The 25,774-nt window shown below is 54.1% G+C and overlaps 12 protein-coding genes across 12 annotated transcripts; 5 read left to right on the top strand and 7 right to left on the bottom strand.

The window, feature by feature from the left end:
- Positions 1–917: 917 nt before the first annotated feature.
- BU26DRAFT_568137 (uncharacterized protein) lies at positions 918–3,316 on the top strand (the record flags this gene model as incomplete). Its single annotated transcript, XM_033833744.1, has 3 exons — positions 918–1,253; positions 1,396–1,897; positions 1,980–3,316. The coding sequence occupies 3 exons, from the start codon at positions 918–920 to the stop codon at positions 3,314–3,316; spliced, it is 2,175 nt and encodes a 724-aa protein (XP_033680570.1).
- A 750-nt stretch (positions 3,317–4,066) lies between these two features.
- BU26DRAFT_71372 (uncharacterized protein) lies at positions 4,067–5,508 on the top strand. Its single transcript, XM_033836257.1, has 4 exons — positions 4,067–4,673; positions 4,724–4,864; positions 4,920–5,102; positions 5,155–5,508. The coding sequence occupies exons 1-4, from the start codon at positions 4,287–4,289 to the stop codon at positions 5,278–5,280; spliced, it is 837 nt and encodes a 278-aa protein (XP_033680569.1). The 5' UTR covers positions 4,067–4,286; the 3' UTR covers positions 5,281–5,508.
- Positions 5,299–6,207, bottom strand: BU26DRAFT_553423 (uncharacterized protein; the record flags this gene model as incomplete). Its single annotated transcript, XM_033832205.1, has 2 exons — positions 5,299–5,871; positions 5,996–6,207. 2 exons carry the CDS (start codon positions 6,205–6,207, stop codon positions 5,595–5,597), a joined length of 489 nt encoding a protein of 162 aa, XP_033680568.1. The 3' UTR covers positions 5,299–5,594.
- Positions 6,208–6,595: 388 nt separating this feature from the next.
- BU26DRAFT_489772 (MFS general substrate transporter) lies at positions 6,596–8,858 on the bottom strand. The gene is made up of 7 exons (XM_033826031.1): positions 8,465–8,858; positions 8,328–8,414; positions 7,936–8,278; positions 7,616–7,881; positions 7,294–7,566; positions 7,075–7,241; positions 6,596–7,016 (listed from the first exon to the last, which is right to left on the bottom strand). The coding sequence occupies exons 1-7, from the start codon at positions 8,686–8,688 to the stop codon at positions 6,871–6,873; spliced, it is 1,506 nt and encodes a 501-aa protein (XP_033680567.1). The 5' UTR covers positions 8,689–8,858; the 3' UTR covers positions 6,596–6,870.
- Positions 8,859–9,112: 254 nt separating this feature from the next.
- BU26DRAFT_71293 (uncharacterized protein) lies at positions 9,113–11,935 on the top strand. The gene is made up of 4 exons (XM_033836255.1): positions 9,113–9,426; positions 9,477–9,765; positions 9,824–10,294; positions 10,412–11,935. Exons 1-4 carry the CDS (start codon positions 9,263–9,265, stop codon positions 11,741–11,743), a joined length of 2,256 nt encoding a protein of 751 aa, XP_033680566.1. The 5' UTR covers positions 9,113–9,262; the 3' UTR covers positions 11,744–11,935.
- Positions 11,936–13,366, top strand: BU26DRAFT_71316 (uncharacterized protein). Its single transcript, XM_033836256.1, has 3 exons — positions 11,936–12,220; positions 12,273–12,521; positions 12,574–13,366. The coding sequence occupies exons 1-3, from the start codon at positions 12,128–12,130 to the stop codon at positions 13,198–13,200; spliced, it is 969 nt and encodes a 322-aa protein (XP_033680565.1). The 5' UTR covers positions 11,936–12,127; the 3' UTR covers positions 13,201–13,366.
- Positions 13,367–13,531: 165 nt separating this feature from the next.
- BU26DRAFT_432687 (uncharacterized protein) lies at positions 13,532–15,184 on the bottom strand (the record flags this gene model as incomplete). The annotated part of the gene is made up of 2 exons (XM_033823988.1): positions 13,532–14,945; positions 14,997–15,184. 2 exons carry the CDS (start codon positions 15,182–15,184, stop codon positions 13,532–13,534), a joined length of 1,602 nt encoding a protein of 533 aa, XP_033680564.1.
- A 706-nt stretch (positions 15,185–15,890) lies between these two features.
- Positions 15,891–16,674, bottom strand: BU26DRAFT_533045 (uncharacterized protein; the record flags this gene model as incomplete). Its single annotated transcript, XM_033831133.1, has 3 exons — positions 15,891–16,222; positions 16,284–16,570; positions 16,628–16,674. The coding sequence occupies 3 exons, from the start codon at positions 16,672–16,674 to the stop codon at positions 15,891–15,893; spliced, it is 666 nt and encodes a 221-aa protein (XP_033680563.1).
- A 1,142-nt stretch (positions 16,675–17,816) lies between these two features.
- BU26DRAFT_521981 (uncharacterized protein) lies at positions 17,817–18,882 on the bottom strand. The gene has a single exon (XM_033829677.1). It carries the CDS (start codon positions 18,584–18,586, stop codon positions 18,179–18,181), a length of 408 nt encoding a protein of 135 aa, XP_033680562.1. The 5' UTR covers positions 18,587–18,882; the 3' UTR covers positions 17,817–18,178.
- Positions 18,883–19,198: 316 nt separating this feature from the next.
- Positions 19,199–21,489, bottom strand: BU26DRAFT_542318 (DNase I-like protein). The gene is made up of 4 exons (XM_033831636.1): positions 20,562–21,489; positions 20,142–20,513; positions 19,622–20,091; positions 19,199–19,543 (listed from the first exon to the last, which is right to left on the bottom strand). Exons 1-4 carry the CDS (start codon positions 21,229–21,231, stop codon positions 19,226–19,228), a joined length of 1,830 nt encoding a protein of 609 aa, XP_033680561.1. The 5' UTR covers positions 21,232–21,489; the 3' UTR covers positions 19,199–19,225.
- A 164-nt stretch (positions 21,490–21,653) lies between these two features.
- On the bottom strand, positions 21,654–23,459 carry BU26DRAFT_71222 (uncharacterized protein). The gene is made up of 2 exons (XM_033836254.1): positions 22,832–23,459; positions 21,654–22,780 (listed from the first exon to the last, which is right to left on the bottom strand). Exons 1-2 carry the CDS (start codon positions 23,208–23,210, stop codon positions 22,077–22,079), a joined length of 1,083 nt encoding a protein of 360 aa, XP_033680560.1. The 5' UTR covers positions 23,211–23,459; the 3' UTR covers positions 21,654–22,076.
- A 79-nt stretch (positions 23,460–23,538) lies between these two features.
- Positions 23,539–25,022, top strand: BU26DRAFT_568127 (ADP-ribosylglycohydrolase; the record flags this gene model as incomplete). Its single annotated transcript, XM_033833743.1, has 2 exons — positions 23,539–23,839; positions 23,896–25,022. The coding sequence occupies 2 exons, from the start codon at positions 23,539–23,541 to the stop codon at positions 25,020–25,022; spliced, it is 1,428 nt and encodes a 475-aa protein (XP_033680559.1).
- Positions 25,023–25,774: the final 752 nt, after the last annotated feature.

Here is a 25,774-nt window from a genome sequence, read left to right as displayed (position 1 = left end):
TGCACTTTCCGCGGTCTGTTTTGTCTAATGAGTAATGGCTTCACTAGGTCAGTGGGGATGCATCATCACTTTCTCGCCTTGTGCGATTTGATTGGCGTTTATGGCAAGGACGGCGGACACGGGATCGGTTGCTAGATAGCGACGGCTTGGCTGCGACCTTTTGGCCCTCACAGCGCGGGCCTGATAGATAGATGGGTATGACCACGTTATTTTATCGCGGTGCTGGACAGCATCTAAGCGGTCAGTACATCAAATGCTCATCTATTCTTTCATGTTTCTCGGCTCCTCACTTCTTTGTAGGAATGTAACACCCCAGAAGGGAGCGTCATCCGGTGGCTTCCCAACAAGTGCGAGACCTTGCCTTCTTCGCTCCTGCACATGCAGATTACTCCTTCCATTTACGACGCCTCTCTCTAGTCGTCTCTCGATGTTTATCCTGCTCTTCTACACAACCCACTACCGTTCTCTCGCTCAACGCCATATCATCAACTCCACTCTATTTGCTATCGTTACGTTTCTCGTCTATCGCTACAAAACACATTTACACTTACAACCATACGGCCGTTACCACGGACACAAAAACACTCCAGGATGAACAACCTACTACCCGGACAAGGCACGTCGAGCCGCTATGTGCTCTTCCCCTACAACTAATGCAAAACACTGACTGAGGCTGGGAAGGTGACGCTGGAAGTCCACCAACCCATAAACCACCGACTCCCGAATCCAATCGGAATGCCTGCACTGTCGCGGCAGTCAACCCTGTCACGGCTGAAGCAGAGAAGAGCCCGGGTAGCGCTGCAAGTGTGCCGCACAAACGGCATCGATCGCATTCGCCGGAAGCTCAACGTCATACTAAAGCACATCCGCCTAAAGTAAGACGTATACCAAGATCCGAGACGCTATCATCGAGAATAATGGTAGCCGCGCGGCGCCAATCACGAAAGTCGACAAGTGGAGGCCCTACTACCTTACCGGCGCGAATACACAGAGTCGTTGCCAAGCGACTCGAGCCGCATACTAACTCTCTTCGACCAACACCAGCCAAAGTTACCGCCGCGAGGTCCAAGTGGGGCGAATATTTTAGTGCTTTGAGGGACAGTACGCGCGGAAAACGGACACGGCCTGCGGCTCCATCACCGGACCTCACAAATGCGAAGCCAGCGGTCTTGGCCGCGAATGCTTCGGAGCATGCTGCTACAGCGCAAACGCTCGACAGGCAGGATTCCGTCATACTAGCAAGAGCCGATGAGGTACGTATGTCGCCGACCATATCACCCTTGACTTAGGTTGTCCCGAGGAACCCACTCCTCCAGGCCTTCAGCAAGCCAAGACCTCGTATATCTCTAGTTGTTGATTCAATACATGTGCTAATGTGTGTCGCCCCTTTCTCAGGTCCTACAATCAATCACACAAGGGCATAAGTCTGCTGATCTGACGCCGGACGTATCGAAAGAGCAACCAGCCGTGCCGGACAAGAATACTCCAGCGAAGCCTATCGTTGTCGAAGACGAATACGAGTCCGAATCTGATTCTGCTTCATGCGAGTCTTGGAGGATCAATCCTTACTGTGAACATCGCAGGATCAAGGTTGTGGAGCTGCTAGTGTATAAGGACCGGCACAGGTTGGCCCACCTCTTCCGCCCGACTGCGGCGGTCCGCAGTCAAGGCACGAAGGTTGCAGATGAGGACTTTCGTTTCACCTCGTCAGGCCCTGTGCCACTACTGCAATGGCAAGAGCCCGCGGATCATGATGAAGCAGAGCGTCTGCAGGAAGCTTTCTTGAAGCGTCCACCGACACAGCGTCCACCTCTCCCAGCTGAGTGGAGAGCCGGCAAAGAGACCGATCAGGCAAATCATAAGGTTTTGGAGGCCAAGGAGTCCGGTTCTGAACCTGGTATGTTGCCCCATTAGCAGTGTTGACTACGGCATCCATGCCATTTGATAACCGTCCGCTACTAACGGGACCTCAATTATAGATTCAGCCAAGCGACTCGATCTCCAAACTCTTTCCCCCAGTGTCTTCACGCGTCAGCCCATTAGTCGTCATTCGTCCCTCGTTACAACGAGCTCCTGTGGTCCTCGTAGCAAGAAATCACAACCTTCGTTTAGCGAAATCATCCGCAAAGCCGCGCTTGACCAAGACACGGAGGGCTCATCACGAAATAGTTTGCTCTCCGTCACTTCTAGCGGATCTCGGCAGACTCATTCGCCACAGGAGAGTCAAAGCAGTGTTTCTCCAGCGCCCCAGGACAGCAGCCCACTTCTGCCTACTGAAACGGCTCAACATGGACAGAACTTTTCTGGCTCTGGTGCGACACCGCCGCGACAGCCTCAGCAGGGCCAGAGAGCTGGAACGCGCGCGGACGAGTGCTGCTTAGTGCGAAAAGCCCGCGGCTTTGCAAAGCGCCTCAGGAAGTGCGGCCGACGTCTGTGCCGGATTATGCGCATTATAGCTTGCGAAGCGGGCCACGCCTGTTGCTGTTGTTGTTGCTTCGAATATGTTGGTTCGGATGCGAGTAATATGGACGACTCGGACGAAGAGGGGCTGTACCCGGGAGATGCGGATGGGAGTGAAACCTCGTCAGGGCTCGAACCATATGAAGATGAAGATGATGTTCTATCAGCGCTGTCGGGTCCGTTTGCTTCTGGCGCTCTCCCGAGCTCAGGCTCCCAAGCAGCGCCGGGGGATGGATCGTCTAAGCCGATCTCCTCGGCTCCACAGGCGTCCCTGCCAAAGCCTTTCCATACCCCTTCCGGTGTGCCGAAGCTCCGACGGCGAAGCAACGCAATTAGCATACAAAACGCCCGGCGTTCTGATTCACTAAATACGAGCGGCACGTCTCACGGCAAAGTCGAACCAACCATCCCCATTTCTGAGGCTGAAGCTCTTCAGCCTGGTGTGTCCCCCGCCCCTACATCCCCACAAGGCACTGGCACCAAGTCGGACGGCCCCTCGGTCGACCAGATGTGGGCAGGTATGCAATCTTTGGACGATACGCTGCCCCTGAGGCTGAAGACTGCTGTCAAGAAACGGGTGGTGAATGCTGTAGGGAGGGGGAAGCCAGAGGCACGCACGAAGCTGAGTTCAATTCCGGAGGAAGAGAGCGTGAAGAGCAATTCCGCGGCGGGCGGAGCTTCTGCGAGTGCAGGTGCTCCGAGTGAGGAGGAGGAAAGCGCATCGAAGGACTCCGGAGAGACATTTATCGCGGTCGGAAGCTCGCAAGATGGACATCGGGGCTGGCGACGCGGTGTGCCGGACTTAGCTCACAGCTTGACGGACAGGATGAAGGGGAAGATGGCTAAGCGGTCATAGGTGCGAACTGCGCCGATCCCGGTCGTGGGCTCATGATCGGAGTGCATGAGACAAGCTGCACCGCTCGAAATGAGCTCTCGGGCTTTGATTGCGCATTTTGGGATTTATTGTCGGTGCTATTGCATGATGGCTATGCCTGACTAGTAGGGCAGTGGTAAGTACATGAAGAGTCTTCTGCCTTACACCTTGTTCTTGAAATATCTCCGCACCCAGCTCTAGTTCCAACGTTATGCAACGTGATTCTCTCACTACTGATGCTTTCAGTTGCGAGCATGCGGCGCCTGGGAAAGAGCTATTCTCCCTTAATTGCCGTTGCCTTCTTTCGGCCGTCAGGCGCCCTTTTCAATCTTTCCATTTTTATCCTTATATTGACGTCCACGAGCGTATCAGCGACGCATTCCGACCCACCCACCACACTCGTCAGCGAATTCGGCGCATCATAGCCAGCCTACTTACCATATCGCAGCCGAAGAAAAACGGTGCAGAAGACGGAGCCGAGGGGACAGACTTTGTGGTACGTAGAAACTAAGGGGCCGGGACTTGGTCAGTGATGGGAATATATTGGAGACCAAGAATTGAAAGGTCTGGGAGAGACTAGCCCAGCGAAAAGTCGTCGTTTGGCTCATGGGCTCTACAAGATTACGTGAAAATTCTGGGATACTTCACGCCATAGAGCAGAGTGAAGGTACTCTTACTAACCCAACTTAGTTGCCCATCAGTCACATGTCTCTTCCATCCCCGGTGCTTTCACCTGCGGCTTCCACGTGCAGAACTTTTCCTCCCGTGAATATATCCACGCGCGCCGGTCACTACGTCACCTGCCCACAAATCAACAATATATCTACTTGCCCACGCCTCTCTTCTCCCACAGCTTCGAGGTACCCACGCCCTCCTTTCCCTTGCGCCATCCTTCCAGCTCACCAGCACCCGAAGCACTTCACACCGTCCAAACCAACCACCAACTCTTGCCATGGCCCCCGATACTATGATCCAAGTCCGCGACTTCGACACCGACAAAATCGGCTTCGCACTCCCTACATCGCGCCTAGGCGGCTACGACGATATCATCGAGCGCGCTTACGTTCCTCTGTTCAAGCACCGACGCGTCTTCGATGCGCATCTACATCTGTCGCGGGAGGGCTGCGGCAAGCGGGTCGACAAGCCGCGATGGGAACGCGGCGAGTACGTCGTTGGAAAGCTGGTGGTCGTTTATGTGCACTTCGTGAGGAGGGACGGTGTGGACGATTATGGGTTTCCGCTGAAGAAAACGGGTGAAGAGGTGGAGGAAGAGGAGGAGAGTGAAGAAGAACTATCGTCGGATTCGGACGTCGACCAGACGCCGACGGCAACTGCACAGGTGCGTCGGCTTTTACTGCTTGATGATAGGATGGTACTAATACGTGGTAGACTGGCGGAGCAGTGGGCACTGCTATCATGTGCCACCCCGCAGATCTCGAACGCCTTCGCCATCCTCCAGCTAATGGTGCCAGCATGCCATCAAAGTCAGGATCGCGTCCAGCTCGTGCCAGTACTCTCACCCAAAGACTTGTAAGTTTTTATTTCACCTTCCTGTGGCATTACAACTGACCAGCCTGCGCTGCAGCAGCCACTCCCATTGAAAAATGACACCACTAGCAAACGTCCAGCGCAGTCACCTTACAGCACCCACTACTCGTCGTCATATGGAATCACGCCAAATCCACCAGCACCTAACTCTTCATCAGCTCGCACTATCCAGATTGCCCCACCACCCTCTGGTTCCAATCTTCAAGCGAGTGAGCATTCGGTGAGTACTAGCATCCGCTGCTGTCCTGTACTGCTAAATAACTGGAATCAAGCAGCGGCCGCGACAGAGCGAGAGCCCATTGTTCGAGCCAGAGGGGAGCGATGCGGAGCAGAGAGTTACGGATCCTGGGCTGCGTGGTTCGGAGAGCCCATTGTTCGATGAGGATGCGTGGGGGTAGGCGTCAGAGAGTAGTGGGCAGCGAGTGGGCTTTTCTTTTCAACTACCTATTCCTCGCGGCGTAAAACGAGAAAGAAAAGACCTACAGCAAACATAATCCTACCTTTCAAGAATCAAAAAGCGCTATCTAATACCCGTCCAGATAGTATCCATACCCGTGACAAGACCTATATGCATGACGCAATCTACGCAACCTCCTCCTCCCATCCGCACTCCCCAAAATCACGTCACCCTCCCCTCGCTCCCCCATGACAAGGCGGCCACCTCACCGTAAAATCCTGCGCATAACTAAACAGCACCCTCTCATCCGGCAATCTAGCCGTCACTTCCACCGAGCAATCCCACTTCGCCGTTACATGCTCCGGCCAATACCAGTAAAACATATCCCAGAGCAGTTCGTTGTAATCCCAGGTCAATGGACCGCCGTATTCGTTTCCGTGTCTCACCATGAGCCGTTTCAACTCTGAGTTTGCCCTCTCCTCCATCGTAGGGTGTAAGGCATGCGCCTGAGATGCTGATAGTGGCGTTTTCGAGGCCTGCGAGATGGCGTGAGGAGATCCAGCCGTCGAGGTAGACGAAGATGTGCGAGTTTCTGTGGAGGGAAGGTTAGTGGGGGAAGGTTAGTGAGAGGTATGGGGTTGGCGCGATATGGTCCGTGGGGAAGGGAGGAGAGGCAAATGAATACAGGGCGACGACAAAAGAGGGGAGAGATGTACGGTGCAGGGGGATCTGGGTATATTACTAGTTCGCGGACTTCGAAGAGTTGGTCCTTTGCCTCGACTTGGGTGTAGTATGCGCGGTTGTGGCCGGGAACCCTGACTTTCAGGATAGCTGGGTCAGCGAGCACGTCCTGGAGATGGGACGGCACAGCCGCCGCGTAGGCTGACGAGGCTAGGGCGAAGAGAGTGCTGAGGGTTGGGGGCTTCATTTTCGAGGCTCAGGTCTAATCTAGAGTGCTAGATGTCTGGCACCGAGGTTGCTGACACCTGGAATCTAGCCGTGAAGAGGGAAAAGCAGGGTGAGTGAGAGAAAAGAGAGCTGAACGGGTTTAATCGTACGCCAAGCGCTGTACTTGGTCGTTTCGTAGAAGCCTGGCAGGCATGGCATTGCGGCGAAGTTGCAGGTTGAGCGGCTCGTGCGGCTCGTGTGGCACAGTGTCTCCTGCTAGGATCCTCATACTGTCCAGATTTGGCCCCATTCAGCAACTGTTACTAAGCGGCATAGATAGGGTATTCTCCTCCTAAATAGGTCTAGTGTATATAGGCAGAAAGTGGAGTGTCGAGCTTCGATGTTGCGGGTGTGGATGATGCTTCTACGCCGCACCCAACCAATGAGAGCCGTGTAATTGCCAATAGGTCGGCTCGAGCTCTAGTGCATTAAAATTGACATATTTGCCAGCCTCTAGACATCCTTCCTGCATCAAAATAATCTCGCAAGATCCTCTGCTCAGCGGCGCGCTAAATTCGCCTTTTCCGGGGACCCGAAACGCTCCCAGTGCAGAATGCTTCAGGTCTCTCCACACCGTCCTCATGCTGTGGTCACAAGAGCTTGCAGTTGCGGCGCATGGCGGATAGAGCCCAGCCTGGTAGCTTCAAGGAATAAACGACATCTTTGATCGCTTACCGAGGGCTCGGATGCGTTTGCCGAAGACGAAGAAGAGGAAAGGGATCGGAATCATAGCGACTGCAAAGAAGCCGATCAGGCTTAGGCCCCAGTCCAGTCCAAGTCTGTCGAATACTGCAAGAGCGAGTTAACATCTGTGTCCTAGACGATGGTATGTAGGAATGACACTTACGGGCATGACCAAACAATGGAAAAGCTGCAGCAAGAATGCTGCGCATGAACATGTTTGCGGCGAGCGCACTAGCCGCGAGCATAAGGTAGGTGTCGACGAGGTAACCAAGAGCGCTCTGAAGTATCGAGAAGAATCCAAGTCCAAGGCAGGCGGCGCCAATAGAGAACCTGTGTGAAAGTCAGCAGAATCGTCTAGCGAGCAGGCGGCACCGATACGTACGCTATCCAGTGGATACTGAGCTTCGCCGTCCAACCCATGATGAAGAGCCCAGCAGCGAAGAAGGTGGAACCGATCATCATAGGCATCAGGCGGGCCTCGGGGACGAGCTTGTTGTCGTTGGCAATGAGGCATTTGCGGTAGTAGAGCTGGCCCCATATAATCACACCTGCTCCGAAACCGACGCCCACCACGATCGCCATGAAGGGCGTGGAGCCAACAACCGCATTCCAGTGGCGAACCTCAATAAACTCGATGGGGAAGGCGATAATGGCTCTATACTTACATGAGTCGGTGCATCTCCATGTGAAGCGATGCGACTTACAGGTAGATAATGGCATAGCAGAAGGCTGAGTATAGGTTGATGAAGAAGCAGATAGGGTCAAAGAGCATCTCAATTGGCACGATGAGATACTTGCTTGCCATTGCTTTAAAGGACGTTTCCGTCTCCTGGCTCCTCGAGTGGATCGCCCAATTTTTGGTTTCCATACGGACGCGATTGGCCTTGCGCGCGAGCAACACTGGAGGGTAGCTTTCGTCAGCCCATATGAAACCAGCCACGAGAATTACCGCGAGAATGATGCCGGTAATCTATGTACGGAACGTCAGTGAAGAGACCATAGCCCTCCTCCCAGCAGAACGTACATATTCGGTCCACCTCCAGCCCACAGTAGGCATGTTGATGACAAGGGCACCACCAACTATGGGTGCGATTAATGGCCCGACTATGACGGAGATTCCCCAAATAAGGAGTGCCGCGCCTCGCTGCGTTGCAGGCCACATATCCGCCAACACGCCGCCGACATTGCTGAGTGACGCTCCTCCGAATACCCCAGCGAAGAACCGGGTAATGAGCAACGTCTGAATATCTTTGGCTGTAGCGGATGCGAATGAGAAGACCATCAGGCCAAAGAGGGGATACAAAATCGAGGGTTTGCGACCGTAGGCTTCGGACATTGGCGCCCAGAGGAGTGGACCAAAGGCGTTACTGTATCGTATCAGCCGTTTATGTAGGGAGGAAAGAGGGCAAAGTCTACCCTAAGAGGAAGAAACTCATGCCCAAAAGAGCTACCTCTCTGCCAACTCCAAAATGCCGCTCAACTTGCGGGAGGCCGGAGTTGTAGCTGCAAGGCGTTAACGAAAGCTATAACGACCAAGAGCAAGAAGTGCTCACATCGTACTCGCCCATGTGGTGCCCATGGTGCAGAAGCTGTACAACACCGTCACCACGATCTTCTTCCTGAACGGCCAGTTGAGCGCATTGAGCGGGTCGTCCGGGCCCTCGAAGTCGATGATACTGTCGTCGCCGGCTGGTTTAGCATCGGGATCACTCTTTTCAGAGGGAATCGGAGCTGCTCCTGTCTGAATCGAGTAGTCTTCGCTGGTCTTTCCGCTCATGATGGGTGCTTGGTGATCCCTCAAAGCTTTCGTATGCGACTTTTCGATATTGAACGAGGGCCATATTTATGTCGGAATCGCAACTACGAAGTAGGTTCTCATTGGATAGTTCAGGGCGAAGCACCGAGTCTGCTTATGGGCTTAGAAAACCCTCGCTGCCCTCAATGTCCTGGATGCCGAGAAGAGTCACGAGGTTGCGCTCCGGATGAACGAAAAAGGTGTCTCTTGATTGGACAGGAAAGTGCGAAAAGAGCGAGGAGAGGCCGCCGCTAACTGCCTTGCGGCCTAGCGTAATCGGCACTGTGCCGCATCCTCACCTCGAAGCACTCATTCGCCCCCTTCTTCCAACCACCACCGTATCCACAATTGCCTCCAATCCTTGATCCGTCCGTGGGGGACGGAGAGCCACAACGGTACCTTTTACTGCAGCTTTTCCGGAATTGGTCCGACCGCTCTCAACCCGACCTTTTCCAGAGGACAACGCAGAGCCCGAATGATTCTCCCTGCCTGCGGCTAACCGCGAGCCCTGGGCCGGTCGTAAATCATACTAGATTTACCTTTCGAATCCACTGCGATGTCGAGACAGGTTCCTGGGATGCCCAAGTTGGCGCTTCATCAATATGCGTGCCTCCGGTGCCGCGCTCGGAGAGTCAAGTGCGATAAGATTCTCACCGGTTGCGCCAATTGCGCCGGCCATGGCGCGCAATGTGTCTACTCGGCTCGGCGTCCTCGAAAATCGTAGGTGTTTGGCCTACTGAGGGTCTTCAAGCTGACTAATACCTATCCAGCCAGAAGAACCCCCATCAAGAGTCGCGAGTGCAAAGACCCCTACTACCTGCTTCTCACTCGCCTCCTAATCAGGAGAGAGCCGATAGCCTAGGCAGTGATTCGGCCCATGGAGAAGCCGTTGAAGGACTCCAGGATGACCGAAGCGACGACGAAGACCAAGACGCACTTATCCCCAGGGAGCTGCGCGACGGTTCGTTTGAAGCTACTTCGCACTCCATTAGCTGGGGTAAATTATACATTGGGCCCAATGGGAAGTCGCAATATATCAGCAACGACAGAGCCCGCCAAGTAAGGGCGCAGCAACCCGAATGCCTTCAGAGCCTTTTGTGGAGCTGACGTTCATCAGGTCGAAGATATAGCAACAGTACTTGCTGGAGACGAAGATAGTTCAGGAGGTCTAACATCGACGGAGACGAAAGGAAACCCTGCCGTGAGCTCTCTTCTGACTCCTTCAAGTGTCACTCAAAATCTCAGAAGTTATCACCCAAGCCCTGCCGTCATGAACGCTTTGTGGGAGTACTACGCCGGCCATGTAGACATCCTAGTCAAGATACTGTATAAACCAGACGTAGAAGCTCTAATTGCGCACGCTTCTAGAAATCCAGATGATATCGATTGCTCCACCGAGGCATTCCTCTTCGCGCTCTGGTTGGCCGTCGTTTCGTCTATGTCGGCAGAGGAATGCGAGGTCTTACACGGAAAGGAAAGAATATCGCTCATTCGCAAGTATCGATACGCCCTGGAACAGGCACTTGCACAAGCTGGATGGATGACGACCCAAGAACTCGTCCTTCTCCAAAGCCTCACACTTTACCTTGTATGTTCCTCAAAGTTCATCCACTTCGATTTCCTACTGAGGTACCTCAATCGGATTATGCGTTGACGCTTTTTGACTCCTCATCTCCACTGAAGGCCTCCAGGCTGACGTCAACAGACTTTCGCTTCGGAGAATATCCGTTCGACCTGGATTATTTGTGGTATCGCTATCAGCGTTGCCCAGGCTATGGGCATCCACACAGACGGTGCCTCATCTCTGGGAGCTATTGAGACCGAAGTGCGTCGGCGTGTGTGGTGGACTCTCTGTTTGATAGACGTCCGGGTCTCGGAGAACTGTGGTCTTGAGCCTCACGTGCCTTTGGCCGCGGATACCAGGCTCCCATTTCATATCAACGACTCGGACCTCACCTGCACCCGCACATCGACGCAACTATCGGGAAATGTCTCCACAACACTATCCCAGTCGCCCTCCGAAGGCTCTAGCCAAGTCAATCCTGCACACTTGGACGTCTACCAGATTCCTACTCCCCCACTCGACACCGAAGCTATTGCTCCCAGGAATGAGTTTACCGAAATGACAGTCAGCCTAGTCAGGATTGAAAGGACCAGAACCTACCTCAAGTTCACGCGACTGCAGCGTGGAGCAAGCCGAGAAGAACAGGAAAGTGTGATAAACAAGCAATTACGACGATGTGAGGACGTCTACCTGAAGTACCTCAATGAGCATCTAGAACTCCATCGCCTCTGCAGCCTCGGCATTCAACTTATCATGATCAGGCTCCGAGGGCTGTTGCATGATGCATCGCGACCGAATAACACAGAGGTGTTGGACGAACAACTACTGGATTACAACACCGAGGTCCTCAGGGTGGCTCATCAGTTGCCGGATAGAAACCGCCCATACGGCTGGTTCTTCCGGTGCAAGTACCAGCAATGGCACGCCGCGGCCTATATCTTAATTCAGCTTTGCAAACATACCCGAGGCCCTGCTGTGGATCGAGCATGGGAGGTCCTAGATTCAAGATTTGTCGACCTGGATCCTGAGCCGGAACCGGATAGCCCGCTAAAGTATTCCAGACCCCACAATACCGAGTATCCCAACATCTTGTCAGGCCAGGAAACCGCTGCGGATGCTTATGGAATACAGGCGAAACCAAGATGCCGGCAGAACGTCCTGTGGCAGCCACTGCTCAGAATACTCAAGCGTGCGCGCCAGGCTCGGAAGCAAGCTCTTACTCCTCCAGAGTCGCTCGACACTCCCCCCGCACTAAAGCCAGGGACAGAAGCCCGGCACATGACTCCGACCGAGCAACTGCCCTCCGAAGGCCTTCTCAGTGACCCATTCTGCGGCCAAATACTGGACTTTGGCGAAGAGATGAGCTGGGAGCAGCTGGACACCTGGGCTCTGAGTCTGCAGAATGGTAGCTATCAGCAAGGCAGAGTTGACTATCTAACCAATGATGACATCGCCCCTCTGAACTGGTGGTAACTTGTCAGCCGGACAGACGTCGCTCGGCCAACCAGCTTCGAGTTCTGGGCGCCTGCTCAGATCATAGAGCATACGCTACACCGCGCTGTCTTGCTCTGCGCGGGCGATAGTGGATGCTGGGTCCTCAAGTCCTTCGCTCCTTAATCCCCGGTCGATCCGGCATCACATCTACAGTCGACACATTCAGCTCTCTACTTCCAAATTTACAATGAGCAGAAACGACTCAGCCCTGGAGGAGTGACTGTCACGTGGTTGGGCGTCAGCGCCGACCGCTCTTTCCGTTTGAAGCGCGCACTGACCAGTAACTACACCGACAGCGCAATTCTCCTCCAAGCTCGCAACTTCCATCTCTAACCTCTTCCACACTCACCACGTCGCATCAAGATGGCGCCGCCGACGCCTGTGGTCCTCGTCAGCTCCTTCAAGAGCCCTAATATCAGCAGTCGAGTCCCTCACAGCTATGCTAGCAGCCATAAGGTAAGCTGTCCTCGTGAAATAAGCAAACGGAAGTTGACGCCCAGCGCGACAGAAGCTTGAAGACCTAGCTTTCAGTCTCTTCAATAACGAATTCCCCCGAGACAAGTGGGACGCCCACTTCCACCTGAAGAGTCAGGAGATCAATGGCACCCGATGCAAGGCGACTGTCATTGCATTCCTTTGGGATGATGGCGAATATTTCACCTGGGAGAATTTGAAGGACGGGGAGATCCATATCTTCGCACATTTCGTGGGCAAGCCCTACAGCCGGGTAGGTGCTCTATACTACATGCCTGCGAACGTAATTCTATACCTAGGTATCCTGATAGAGGACGCTAATTCATTTGACGCAGACCGCACCTTCCCCCACTGGAACTCATTCAGGATCTATGCCCGGAGACAACACCCTTCCTCGGCAACAAACACCGATCTTGATACTGGACTCCAACAACGAGCTAACGGAAGATGAGCAATCTGAAACCAAAGAGCCGGAGCTAAGCGCACCCGCGGAAGCGCCAATAGCCCGACGTCCATCCGCATGTATTCGAGGACAAAAGGCCCCCCTACCAACCAATAATGTTCCTCGCTCTAGCAGCCACTATTTTCCCCAGTACAACCCGTCTGTTCACCCTCCATTACCAACGGAAGCTAATCTGCACAATTTTCTCCGAGATTATCAAGACGCCCAAGACATCAACATTCGAGATGAGTTTCACCGATCGGATCGCGCGAACAGCATCCATATCGTAACGAAGTGTAGGATTGCGCGAGCTAGGCTCATGATTGGAAAATATGGTATGGATCCAATCAAACCCTGCCTCCGCTGCAAGTCACTTGGGAGGAAATGCCGAGTGTTTCACCCTCTGGTGTACACTTGGAATCGGAGGAAATCAGGAGTACGTTTCAAAGAAGGTGGAGCGCCATGCGCGTGGTGTACCTATCAGAGTGGTTTCTGCAACGCTGAGTGCGAGGTGGGATGACGGTCTGACAGCATGAGAGCCGGAGCGGCATGGGAGGCATATCATGACGTTTCAGTCATGACAGTGCAAGCTAGGAGGGATATGGAAGAAGGTGCAAACTGGGGCAATTCATTAGACAGGCGAAGGCACCCTCAGGGAATTACTTCGGCGTATGCAGAGAAGTACGACAGGAATACGTCAGGACTCAAATAGTCTTGCGATCGGTATCGGTATGGCTCTCTAAAAACCCTTCAGCCATCCCAATCCACACCTCATCTATTCTATACCTCAACCCTCCCAGAGGAGTCTCAATCACCCTCCCCTCATCAATTACCAATCACCCTTCCCTCCATCACTTACCAATCAACCAGCCCCTCACCCTCGCCTTTCCCCTCAACCTCACCGCCCAAATCGCATCCACGACCAGCACATCGAAGAACGAGAAGACCAAGCTCCCGCCAAACACCAGACTATGATACGTCCACGCATCTCCCGGATTCAGATTCGCAACCTGACACACAATAGCCCACGGCAAGACGTACAGAAGATTGGACGCCAGCGATTGGTAGAGATACCAATCCGGGCGTGTTGCCTGCAGGATAGCCGCGAGCTGAGTGGACACCGCATAGAAGATGTAGCACCAATCGATCGTCTGCCACATATGTGCCGCTATGCGCGCTACTTCATCCGACCCGGAGAGGTAGCGGGCGAAAGGACGGGCGCCGAGGAAGGACATGAGCAGGCAGAGGGGGACTTCGACCGCAAGCGCGATGCAGACGGAGTACAAGGCCCAGCGCGTTATGTTCCAGAGTTGACGCCAAGTAGCTTGAGCTCTTGTGACGTGAGGCTGAAGCGCCTTGCGGAACTCGCCCCATGAGTGACCAACGAAGGTCAGGGTTGTGGCTTCCAGCGCCAGGACTGGCACCATGATGAGGCCCCAGCGGATGGTGGTGAAGATGCCCCAGGCAGTGGCGTAGTCGCTCCCCATGGTGACGATGTTGTGCACGAGCCAGAGGTAGAGAGCGTTGCGGATGGCTGATTCGAGGAGGAAGACACAGCCCGGTTTGGCCAGCTTGACAAGAGCAGGAAGCGACGGCGTAGTCTCAGTGCTGGAATTCTCCCTGCGAGCTTCGGCTTTGCGCCTGAAGCTCGTAGTGTAGACAAAGTATGCGAGACCTGCGAATGCAGAGGCTAGGTTGCACGCGAGCTGAATGCCGGCTTGCATATTGACCGTCGGCATGACGCCGCGGACGTGGAACTTCGAGATGATGATCAGATCGAGGATGATGTTGATTGCGAACTTCGTTGAGCTGATGATGAGCGGTACGTCGGGCTTGTCCAGAGCCCTGGTAGCAGTGTTGACGGCGTATTCGATGGCGGAGCTGAAGGCCGAAAATGCCGCTATGCGGACGTATGTCAGGCTCGCGGCTCTGACTTCCACGGGCACGAAACCTTGAGCGAACGTGGATGCGCCGCCCACAAAAGCAATGCTCATGATCAGCCCAAGAATCGATTGGAAGAGGATGAGTGTGTGCGTGAGCTGGAGTCTTTCTCGGAAAGTGCGGCCCGCCTTGTCGCCGATGATGAGGTACGATGCGCGCGGCAGACCTTCATTAAGAACTTCGGCGACAACGCCGATGTACGTGTATGAGTCTGTAGTGACGACCATGGACGAGTCGATGTTGGCGACCCATAGCTTAGACAGAGTGGTGTAGAGGGCAGGGAGGATGAAGCTGCAGACATTGAAGGCAAGCGCGCCCATATATCTGCGAAGCTACTTAGCCAGCCTTCTTCGCCGCAAAGAAAAATATACTTACGTATCGCGATGCCTGGAAACCTTCAAGTCCCTCACGGCCTGCTTTTTCCAAGGCACAACACGCCCCGCTCCACCTCCGTCCCCATCTCCATGCCTATCCTCAAACCCTTGCATCTGCTCCTCGGTTGGCGATATCTCCGGCTCATCATCCGCGACGCGCACAGCGCCATTATCCTTGTTCGGCAACATCTGATATCGGTATCGATGATGCGCTTGTGGTTGCACAGACGAGGATACCATGTGGACTGATAGATATAGAAGGTCCGAACAAAAGCTTGCAGTGGCAAATCATTGCTGTGGGGTGTTTGTACGTAAAAGGTTTGGCTTGCATTGAACGGTGAAGGATGAAGGACGAAGCGAGGGAGGGGGCTCGGCTATCGTGATTCGCTCCGGGCCGTTGCCCGGCAGGAGCTGGGTCCGATGGCTCGGCTTGCCGAGAGGATGGTGGGCCGATATTGCATGGAAGTGGGCGAATAGGAATGCAGCATGGCACGTCCTTCGTCCTTCGATCGAAGGTGCATGTTCGCGGTTCGAACCATCGTTTCCCGTTTCCGGGATGCGCATGTGAGTGAGCGACAAGGAGACTACTAGAGCTTCAGCTGGCTATTCACTATTCAGGTAAGTTCTATAAGTCACGGGAGGCGGCTAAGGGTCTGGGAGGGGAAAGGATATTAGCAAGCTATCCACAAGTTTGTATACCCATAGAGACACTTCTCCGCCTTAACACCGCCCCCACAAAGTAATCATGCAACTCCCAGCCTGGGAGGGCCCAGGGCCCAATGAGAAACACTTGCCCAATGGTGAAGACTCCAAACACCTCAAGGCCCTAACCAGAACACCAGACACGTAGCCAACCAATGGGACGCCCAAGGCGGCAGCCCCCTAATCCACAACCTCAGATAGCGTGATAACGGCTCTCGATAGCACGCGGGTCATACAACTTCGTCGTCATACGCTCCAGCTCATCCGCCACGAATATCCAGAAGTTGCGCTCCACCGTCGCCACAGCCTGCATCAGGAGCTCCGTCTTCTCGGTCGTCTCCAGCTCCGCGCAGTCATCGGCCAGCTTGGAGCGCTTCCGCGTGTTATCCTTGATTCCCTTCTCGCAGTCGGTCTCCTCGCGGGCACGCTTCTGCGGGATGCTACTACCGAGGTTGGTGTTGGCAGCCAGATATTGCTTCGGGTTGCGGAGGTGCATGTAGTCCTTCGGGTCGAAGCCGATTTCTCCTAGGTCCGCATCTGTTAGCATTCTTTTTTATGACCCTAGGGCCTCCAGGGTAGGTCATACCTAGAGCAGCAGCGATGCGGGGACCGTTGCGCACGAAGCGAGAGTAGACGGCGGGTGTGGTGAAGCACGCCGGTTCACCGCGCTTCTGGCGCTCCTCGTTCAAGTAGTTGGCTATGGCACCCCAATCCATACGGTGTTCTTGGCGAAGCGTCTTGATAAGCTGGTTCTCGGGGTCATCCTCTACGCGGCGGCGAAGGAGATTAGTCTTGTTCTTGGACTTCAACACGGAGATGTTGTTCTCGATGTCGGCTTTGATGGTTCGGGCACGCTTGAGGCCATCCAGGTTTCTGTGGGTGGAAAGTTAGTTGAGGCACTTTAGGCTGAGGAATGCAGGATTGACTTACGGGGAGATGAGAGTTGAACCACCGCCGTCGGACTCGAGAGTGGTCATGTCGGTGTCGCTATCGGCTAGATGGCGATCTTCGTCCATCGGCTCGAACAAGGGAGAGGCGGGCGGGCCGACGGCAGCTCCAGCGGCACTGGCCTTCTTGAGGGAGATCTTGTGGTCGAGTTCGTTTTCTGAGAGCGTCAGTAAGTGGTACAGAGACTCTTCTAATAGGTATCCAAATTTAGGATATGAGGGTGAGAGACTTTCGCAACATACCGTCATCAGAGGGCGGAGAGCGATCGGGCAAATCCTCCTCGTCGAGAAGGTCCTCAGCACCCGCAGCGCCCTCACTATCTGAACCAGGAAGGGATTCCTCGTCCTGACCGACGGAGTCGCGACGTCGAAGAATAGCGGCACTGCCGGCGTCGCGATCATCATGAGGAGAGCCTGGTGGAGTACATGCGTCGTCACCGGCGTCGTAGTCTTTATCAACACCGACAAAGACAGCCTCAGCTACAACACCCTCGACCACGGAAGCCATCTTAACAGCAGCTGACTCGTATACAGGCGGTGACAGAAATCGCGGCTCAACGTGCAGCGGTGGTGATGGTGGTTACGATCAGAGGTGCGGTTGTGTGGAGAATTTTGTCCTCGCTCCGGGCCACAAAGATTTCGCAGTGACCGCGAGTATTAGCGCAACCGCGTTTGTTTAGTAACAGTGAAAAGGAGTCTTTAATGTGTGATACCGGGCCCCAGACAAGGAAACCGTTGGGCTGAAGGGCTTCAGTATCGTGAACAAAAGTGATAATCAAGGAAGGGCGTTGATGGTGGAGAGGAGGGAGCAGTTGCTGGCGCGCAATTTATGGACGACTTCGGAGCTGGTGCGCACCGTCGCGTGACGGGCCATCTTCTACTTTCGAGTGAAAATGCCGAGCTGCAAACGGGACTCCCAGATCAGAGGACTTCGCACGGAGTGTCCTATTCCGTAATAGGTTGCTTTGAAGCACTTACCCAGTGTTGTGAAAGGGCAGCGGTGACGAATGCCGCGCGTGGGGGACGAGCAACAAGCGGTCAGGAGAGGGTTGCAAACGCCCGTGACGGTTATGTCCGGGAGTATTCGCACGTGCATGTTTCTAGAGCACGAATGTTGTAAGAGAACCGAAGTTAAGGCAAGAGTAGCACTACACTGAAGGGACCGACAAAAGAAGCAGGGATTGAAGACTTTGATTTGATCGGGTATGGTGAATCTATAATTATTAACAGAAGAACAGGAAAATGAATAGCGGAAAAGTTTTGTGCAAAGGCATAAAAAGAAGGAGGATCCAAAACAAGAAGTCCCGTTAAGTGTATTTGCGACAGGTAGGTCGCTGCGTTGCCTTGTCAGAAGTCTTCCAAAATCCACGAAGCGGAACGCCTCTCTTCGTTACTATCCAGCTCAAGACTATAGCAAGTCCCGACAGATTCCGATGCGGGCCGATAACTCGGGGTAGGGAGTCACCTCAAACGTCGAGGCCTGATAGCGCCGGGGCTGAAGAGATTCAAATGAGCATCCTGAGATTGGTTTCCTCTACCGACTCGCAGCCCAAGCCATCCTTGCCTCAGCTTGTAGCAACTTCCTCTCACTCTTCATCTGCGGAGACTCAGCAGGCCTCGCGGCCCGCCTCGACCTCCACATTGACTTGAGGAGCGAAGTCATGGAGGTTGCTGTTGATGTCGACCTCATCGATGCGGTGTCCTTCTCGGGAAGAGCGCTAACACTTGGTCGGGGGTTCGGGATCATTGCGGCGGTGATCGGTTGTGTCGACATGGTGATCGGTCTGGTATCGCGGTGGTGTTGTTCTGAGATATGCGCAGTGTGCGTGGGTGTGGTTTGGACGCGATGTGATCTGGTGGTTGATAGAGTTCGTGTTCGAGATGAGTAGAAGGTTGGTGTGATATGAGTTGTCGTCTTGATGCCGGAAACGTGCGGCAGCATCGCCACCTTTATACACGAACACATGCACTTACCTCCGATCGACTCACCTAGTTTAAGGCCTACGTCCCCGCTGCGCCCTTCTCACGACAGCACGCGAACGGCTAAGCCAAGCCACGCCTTCCGCGTCGTCCGCTGAATACGCGCGCCTCACCATTCCCATGACCTCGAACCGTCCAACCAACGCTTCTGCGCTACGCCATCAACCCATTGACTCAGAGCAATGGCTGCATGTACGCGGTAGAATTTCTCGTCGCTGCAGCCATACGACGCACGCGTGGGATGAAAAAGTGACGGAAATGCAGAGGGCTGAGCGAGTTGAGTCAAATCTAGGTTAGAGGCTAGCCAAGTTGGGGTTAGCAGATAGTGGGTGTTTGTCAGCAGCCTCGCATAGGTCGTATTGCGCGGTCTGCAATGATTCTTCGTTTCCAACCTCAGGCCTGACTCACAATAAGCTTGCTAAGTTTTTGGTACGATCCGGGAATTAGCGGGAATCAGCGGAGCGGTGTAAGCAAGCTACACTGCCCCAACTATGCCGTACGACACCGCGGGCCATAAAGACAAGACACAACGTTGAGTCAAGGATTGTGAGTACCATTCATCTCATTTCATCATAAGCTCTAGTCGATTAGCTTCGCTCGCTTACGCACAAACATCGAGCTTCGCAACACTTGGATCATGATCGCTGATCTGCGCGTCCCTATCCACCCAGGTGTTAATGTGGATATGCTCATACTGTGCCTTCTTCGTCGCCGCATCCGAAACAAACATGTGGTCGAGCTGCTGGGCGTTCATGTCGAACAGGTAAGTGTAACGTTCCACGGGCTTAATGCCGACCACTGCGTCGAGATCCTTAAGGCCGGAGATCGAGGTGTATTGCTCAAGGGGCTCGACAAAGGTGAATTCGTTGAAGTCTCCGGCGGTAATGATGCGAGCTTTCTTGTCCTTAGTCAGGATAGCCTGCACACATATTAGACCTGTTCAGAGGATGTCGAAGCTTACACGTGGTCCAGATCAGAGCCTGAATGGTGAACGTACCTTAACGAAGTTCGCGGTTAACTCAGCTTGCGCCAATCGATCCTCTACACCACCATTTACCGGCGGTCTCGCGTCACCCTCAATGCTGCTACTTCCCCCCTTTGATCCGAAGTGCACGTTCACAGTGAAGAACTTACCATTACCTCTCCCGTTCCGACCGATGACCTCCCACTGTGCAACAAGGGGCTTGCGGCTCGCAGTCCAGGCCGCGTTAGCAGGATCGATGCGTCCAGGATTATACTTAAGAGTTGGGCCAGGCAAGACTTCATTGGCGTCCAATGCGCCTCCCGGATTGGGCTTATAAAGCCTGATGAGGGAAGGCTTGTAGAGATAGGCCACGCGGATGTTACCGCCAGGTTGCCCGCCGTCTTGGTCGTCGCTGGGCGCAACATCCGTGAAGGTGTAGTTTGGACCGCCTGCTGAGGCGATGGCAGCGGTCAGGGTGGAGAGGGTCAGGTTCGCGGATACGACTGAGGACTGTTAGTATTTGTCGTTGGTCTGGAACGGTCTAAAGACTTGCCTGCATCATTAGTGGGTCCATTATCGTCCTGAACTTCCTGCACGAAGACCAAATCCGGAGATTTCAAATACTCCACGATATGGGACGCGATAGCAGTCATGTGGCTACTGGTGGGCGCTAGATTCTCGACGTTGTACGCGCCGAAAGTGATGCCGTCGCAGTTCCCGCTTGGAAGGAGCTTGGTGGCCGCTGGGAGCTCAGGCTTCGCAGATTTGGTGATCTTGATAGAGGTCGTGGGCAGAATGCGGTAGAAACCAAAAGCGTAGGTGATCACACCAGTGATCTCCTCCAGGTCGTCTCCGAGTTTCGTAGTAGAGGGGTTCGAGCTTCCATCCAAAGGACTGCCGATGATAATGGTTTCTGGGTTGGCGTCTGGACACGATCAGTGCGGATTCGATACAGGCTCACACTTCGACCTACCTTTGTCCATCATCGTCAAGCCTCCACGTGCATTCCGACCGGTAACTTTCCAGTCTCCAACCACCCACGTGTCGCCGAAGTTGTTCGGCTTTGCAATCGCCTTCGGCTTGCGCACCGTAACCAGCTCGCCGGACAGACTCTCCCAGAAATCCAATCCATACTTCTTTGGATCCAGCAATGGATTCGCTACGGAAATGAGAGAGACATTGTTCGGTACTGCAAAGACATCTCCACCATCCAAGCTACTGTACTGCTGGGTCGGCGGATCTGTGGTATCTTTTCCGATAATCAGCGGCTTCACGGCAGTGCTGCTCGAATGCTTCTCTTCCAGCGTAGGACTGGAGATCTCCGTCAAGTAGAGGTAATCCTTGTTTGAGCGATACTCCTGGACCCTTCCGCCAATTACAATCGTGTCCCCGATGGTCAAATTCGTGCCGAAAGCGCGCCCGAACACATAGATGGACTCTGACGTCCTTGAGTCGCGATCGGGGGTAGTCGAACGGATCCAGAGGCCATCTGGGCCTTTCGCGGTAATTACTCCGGAGACATTGGAGACGGTTTGACCGTTGTAGGGCGAAAGGAACTTGTTGCCATTGATCTCTGCGATCGTCAAGGCCGAAGAAACAGCAATCGAAGCCGCAAGGCCGAAGAATCGAACGAGAGAAGCCATCGTAGCGAATGCGACGCGCCTGGCTCCCTCCTCCCTGCAGAGGCACCCTTGCTCTTATACCTCATCTTCCCAAGACTTCGCTCGCGCATGCAGGCCGTAATCAGGTATGAGCTCCGTCCGCTCGCAGCTATCCTCACGTAGCAGGAGAGGAACAGTCGTGGGTGGAGTCTGCTTGGCATGAAAAGAGGCTGAACGCGTACCTGAGCTGGTTGGATGCGGACGACACGCTGCAGCCGAAGCGTGTCCCGATTAGGAAGGTGGGAGGACATTGCTCGATTTCGGAGATGAGGCGGCGAACACCGCGGGCTGATTCTCTCATCGACTCTGCGAATCCAGGAACCAAGATCCAGGAACGATGCACGAGGTTGGGGGGATGAGATATGGCGGTGGCAAGGTGCTTGGGAGGCGAGAAGCATGACCTGGAAGCTCCAATCGCTTGCGCTAGGGATGAAGTAAGAGCGGGGTGAATATACAAGAGCTGAGCGCTTGGAAGCACTTCTCCGGGCATCGCAGCTGCGAAGATGCTTTAACAGCGGTCAGAAACAGAAAAGAGGAGGTATCGCGGCTTGCGACCCGACACTTCAGCTCTCGGGATGGAACCCGGGTCTCAGGCTTGCGCCCACCACTTCCCAGGTCTAGAAAACCCACAACTTTGGAATATGCGACAAGGACGAGTAGGAAGAAGGAAGGTCTTTGATATCAGTGACAATTCAGTCTATATGTCGAAGACGATCTAGCAGTCCAATATGGTTCCTGGGAAAGACATCGGGTCGGGACGAAACGCGTGGACATTGGTTCTATTGATATTAAGGCATAGGCGTCCAAAGCGATCACCATTAGCTGCGTCAAGTCTCCTTTCTCTCTAACCAACCCGACAGGCCCCGCCGCCTGGCCCAGTTGACATGGCCAATTCCACTCTTCCTGCGTCTACTGCCTCTCCGGTAACTCAACCACCGCATTCGGTGACCCAGGCATCTCATACGGCGCACCCTCCTATTCCAACCCGTCAGTCTCCCACAATCTCCAAGACAAGGCGGATCACTTACGACATTCGCGTATTGTTGTGGTAGCGGTTTCCTCTGCAGATACATACTCTGCGGGCTATACGGCGGCGCGGGGCTATACGGCGTCTCCGGTCTTCCTTCTCTCATCTCGGGCTGGGAGGCGTCTTCTCCGCGCCGATTTCTCCGCCTCCTCAGCAGAAGATATGCAGCTAAACACACGATGAAGATGCTGAAGAAACCGCCAAATGCAAGGCCAATGATAGCACCAGTCGACAGCTCCACACCTTCTTTTCCGCCGGTTGACGCACTCGAAGTCGTCGCAGCTGTCGTCCCCGTATCCGGAATGCGTATCTGGATCGGCCACGCGATCTGCAACTCCTGCGTGAAACCAGGCTCAAACGTATACGGAATTGTAACTTCGGGCCGCTGGTCGCGGAAGTTATTCATGACGGTGTAGACAGTCAGTTCCTCTGAGAGGGTGAGGCGACTACCGCAAGCCCCCGGTGCTATGCTGGGCATGTCTTCGTCGTTGGGACATATGCAGTCTACATTCCTTTAGCGCCCTACTGCCCCAGAGATGAGAGTTATCAACTCACTGTTCGGACAGCAAAACACGATCCTCTCTCCTTCCCTCGGCGTCAGTCTCAACCCGCTTTGCGTCGGCGGCGCGCAGGACTGATAATCCGACGGGCACACGCCGGGCGAATAGTAGCTCGTCATCCACGCCCATTCCTCGGTGTAGAAGCTGTCGAACGGACAGCATGTGCTCATCGCGCATCCAAGCGTCTTCCATGCACCTGACGGACCGAGTCCATCCCTGTTCATATCGATTAGGTTGGTGTAGCATCCTGTCGGAAAGGCGAAGCTCGTCGTCAACGGTCCGAGATTCTTTGCGCTTGTAAATTCGGGGAATTCGTAAGTGGGATAGGCTGTCGTGGCTTTGAAAGCCTCTGTTGATGTGAGGGAAAGATCCATGATGGGACGATTGGAGGCGAGAATGGAGCATGGCTGCAAGTCGGGCTTTATGGACACCAAAAGTTGGGAAGCATGATCAGATGATTTGGAAATATGTTATTACGCCATGAGCCACATCGTGAGTTGGTCTCGCCATAGCAGTGTCGGGCGTCCAGTGAGCGAAAAGGCGCGTCTTGTGGTGGCTCTGTGGCTGCCTTCAGCTACTTGGCAAGCCAAGGCGACCAACCTCGTACTCGCAAGCATCAGGCACCGAACTAATATACAAGCCAGGTGTGCTCTGGAAGATCTGTTACCTGGATCCTCTAAAATTCTCCTTCTCTGCTCTATCATGTCCGACTTCGTCCACGTTGAATCACCCACGAAAGTAAGTCGAGAGGATGCATCCGATGCTCAGCCACCGCAACCGGCTGTCCCTTCAAGACCTGATCTAGATTTCTTGAATGCACATCCATTCGTACGATCGACTGTGATAGATAAGATCTATGGATGTCTGATGGGATCAGCGTTGGGGGATACGATTGGCCTGTACACAGAGTTTCTTCCCAAGCAAGCTTGTGAAAGCATCTACAAAGAGAGGAAATTTAGTCTGCTCGAGCCGGTGACGGAATGGCATCCAGATAGTCATCGAAGTAAGTGCCATGCAGTACTATTCATCCTTGCAAATCAAGTACTGACAGAGTTGTAGTGCGCTTTGAGCCCTGCGCATGGACCGACGACACAGACCAAGCTCTTCTCATCATCCTTTCGTATCTATATAACCACTCGTCATCAGACACCCTCACCAAGCTCCCACTGGATTTCGCAGCTCGCCTCCAGATCTGGATCGAACAAGGTTGCCGCGCCCTCGATCGTCCGCCGTGCGGCATCGGCGCGTTGGTCGGCGGGGTCGTCAGCCACAAAGCCTACCTCAAGGATCCGACCGATACTGCCATCAAGCGCTGGGTGAAGACAGCTCGACATGTCGCGCCTAATGGGAGCTTAATGCGCACGCATCCGATCGGTGTGATCGGAGTTGGACTGCCCGAAGAGGAAGTATGGAGGCTTGCAGCCTCGGTAGGCATGACCACTCATGCGGATCCACGGTGCACCGTTGCATGCTGTATCTCTGTCGGTCTGATCTGGGGTCTGCTCCGTGGTGAGATTACGACCATGGAGCATGTCGATGCGGCCATTGAACGAGCCTACAACTGGGTGGTTTCGCAGCCCGACCTCATGAACCCTGGACTCTACACCGATATAACCGAGTGGGAGATCAAACGGCATCTCGAGCGGAAGGAGTTTGAACGCCATGTCTACGCGCAATCGCTGGAAGATCTGAAGCTCGACAACCACAAGGAGATGGGCTATGTGTACAAATGCCTTGGATCGGCGATTCTTACCTTGCGCTTGGGTATCCGTGCAGTTCAAGGATCCGTTCTTCCCTCCAAAGAGCTTTTTGAGGACCTAATGACGGATCTCATCATGGAAGGCGGAGACTCCGACACCAATGGCGCGGCAGCGGGCGCACTTCTAGGCGCGTATGTTGGCTATGCCAATTTGCCATCGAACTGGGCGTCAGGGCTCACGCATAAGGACTGGCTGATGTCTAAGATTCTCCGCTTGACGAAAGCAACGGGAATTATGGAAGGGGAGCTGGAAGAGGAGAAGGATGAGGCGCCGGACGGGGGGAAAGGCCTCATGAACAGGGAGGAGTTGGAGCGGCGGGATTGCGCTATGCTGACGCTGATCTTGGAGCGGAAGAAGGAACAGCAGGAGAGAGACAAGAAAGAGAAAGTAAAGGGGAAGGGCCTAGTTGGGTGGTTCATGAAGTGATCTTGGGTTTAACCCCATGTTAATGCCAGTTCCTTGAAGTGTTGCAGCAGAACCCAAGCGTCTGCATGCACATAGCTGTTGCCCTAGTTACGCTCTTCGGAAAACTTTAGCTAGTGTTCTCGATATGTGAACTCTAAGTTGGGACAGCTGAATCACCTGACGGCGCGAAACCGCACCTGGATTTAGGGGCGCGCTAAAGCTCGCTAGCGTCGTTGCGTTTCCACAGTTCCACTACTAGCCATCTCACTCCCAACCCTCCTCCGGTTTAACGCTCGCTCGTCCATCACGCCTCGCCATTGGTAATCCCCTTCTCGAGTATTAACTACCTGTGCCAGGTCACTCTGGTGTCATCTCTCTTCGTTACGTTCCCTTCCAGAACGCGTAACCACGACCTAGATGTTCAGGCATGGATTTGGAGGAATCTGCAGATCAAGAAACCAAAGCGTCTTCTCAAGGAGAGCAGCGCACAAGAGGCGGAGAAGTCAAAGCGTCGACAGCTCACCCTAGGACGAATACCGATAGCAACCTCTACCGACATCTCCACAAATTCAACCAAGCCTGTGACGCGATGTCGTGACCTCGTGGATTATGCGGGCTGCTTTCATGATAGGTCATAATATTATTGATTATTATTCGAGGGTGTGGGAGGATTCCTAGGACTTCACGGACGTTATCTCGCACTGCTCTCGTCAATTGGAGAAGAAACTTGCTTCCTTTGAGGGAAGCTGTACGGAACTAGAGCGAGCTGTCCT

This window comes from Trematosphaeria pertusa (assembly GCF_010094035.1).
Source record: "Trematosphaeria pertusa strain CBS 122368 unplaced genomic scaffold BU26scaffold_12, whole genome shotgun sequence".
In the NCBI taxonomy this organism is placed as follows: Eukaryota; Fungi; Ascomycota; class Dothideomycetes; order Pleosporales; family Trematosphaeriaceae; genus Trematosphaeria; species Trematosphaeria pertusa.
This window is presented reverse-complemented; position numbering and strand designations above follow the sequence as displayed.

Bases quoted from the DNA above. Each gene is read 5' to 3' on its own strand.
- BU26DRAFT_71316 (XM_033836256.1), top strand. From the start codon at position 12,128: ATGGCGCCGCCGACGCCTGTGGTCCTCGTCAGCTCCTTCAAGAGCCCT. The intron at 12,221-12,272 runs GTAAGCTGTCCT...CCAGCGCGACAG, and splicing joins GCTATGCTAGCAGCCATAAG to AAGCTTGAAGACCTAGCTTT. The intron at 12,522-12,573 runs GTAATTCTATAC...CATTTGACGCAG, and splicing joins TATACTACATGCCTGCGAAC to ACCGCACCTTCCCCCACTGG.
- BU26DRAFT_489772 (XM_033826031.1), bottom strand. From the start codon at position 8,688: ATGAGCGGAAAGACCAGCGAAGACTACTCGATTCAGACAGGAGCAGCT. The intron at 7,882-7,935 runs GTACGTTCTGCT...TTCCGTACATAG, and splicing joins GCTGGAGGTGGACCGAATAT to ATTACCGGCATCATTCTCGC. The intron at 7,017-7,074 runs GTAAGTGTCATT...TCGCTCTTGCAG, and splicing joins TCCATTGTTTGGTCATGCCC to TATTCGACAGACTTGGACTG.
- BU26DRAFT_71222 (XM_033836254.1), bottom strand. From the start codon at position 23,210: ATGGATCTTTCCCTCACATCAACAGAGGCTTTCAAAGCCACGACAGCC. The intron at 22,781-22,831 runs GTGAGTTGATAA...AAAGGAATGTAG, and splicing joins CGTGTTTTGCTGTCCGAACA to ACTGCATATGTCCCAACGAC.
- BU26DRAFT_521981 (XM_033829677.1), bottom strand. From the start codon at position 18,586: ATGCTGCCGCACGTTTCCGGCATCAAGACGACAACTCATATCACACCA.
- BU26DRAFT_542318 (XM_033831636.1), bottom strand. From the start codon at position 21,231: ATGGCTTCTCTCGTTCGATTCTTCGGCCTTGCGGCTTCGATTGCTGTT. The intron at 20,514-20,561 runs GTAGGTCGAAGT...GATCGTGTCCAG, and splicing joins CTTGACGATGATGGACAAAG to ACGCCAACCCAGAAACCATT. The intron at 19,544-19,621 runs GTACGTTCACCA...ATATGTGTGCAG, and splicing joins TAACCGCGAACTTCGTTAAG to GCTATCCTGACTAAGGACAA.
- BU26DRAFT_71372 (XM_033836257.1), top strand. From the start codon at position 4,287: ATGGCCCCCGATACTATGATCCAAGTCCGCGACTTCGACACCGACAAA. The intron at 4,865-4,919 runs GTAAGTTTTTAT...CCTGCGCTGCAG, and splicing joins GTACTCTCACCCAAAGACTT to CAGCCACTCCCATTGAAAAA. The intron at 5,103-5,154 runs GTGAGTACTAGC...ACTGGAATCAAG, and splicing joins TTCAAGCGAGTGAGCATTCG to CAGCGGCCGCGACAGAGCGA.
- BU26DRAFT_71293 (XM_033836255.1), top strand. From the start codon at position 9,263: ATGTCGAGACAGGTTCCTGGGATGCCCAAGTTGGCGCTTCATCAATAT. The intron at 9,766-9,823 runs GTAAGGGCGCAG...GACGTTCATCAG, and splicing joins GCAACGACAGAGCCCGCCAA to GTCGAAGATATAGCAACAGT. The intron at 10,295-10,411 runs GTATGTTCCTCA...TGACGTCAACAG, and splicing joins AAAGCCTCACACTTTACCTT to ACTTTCGCTTCGGAGAATAT.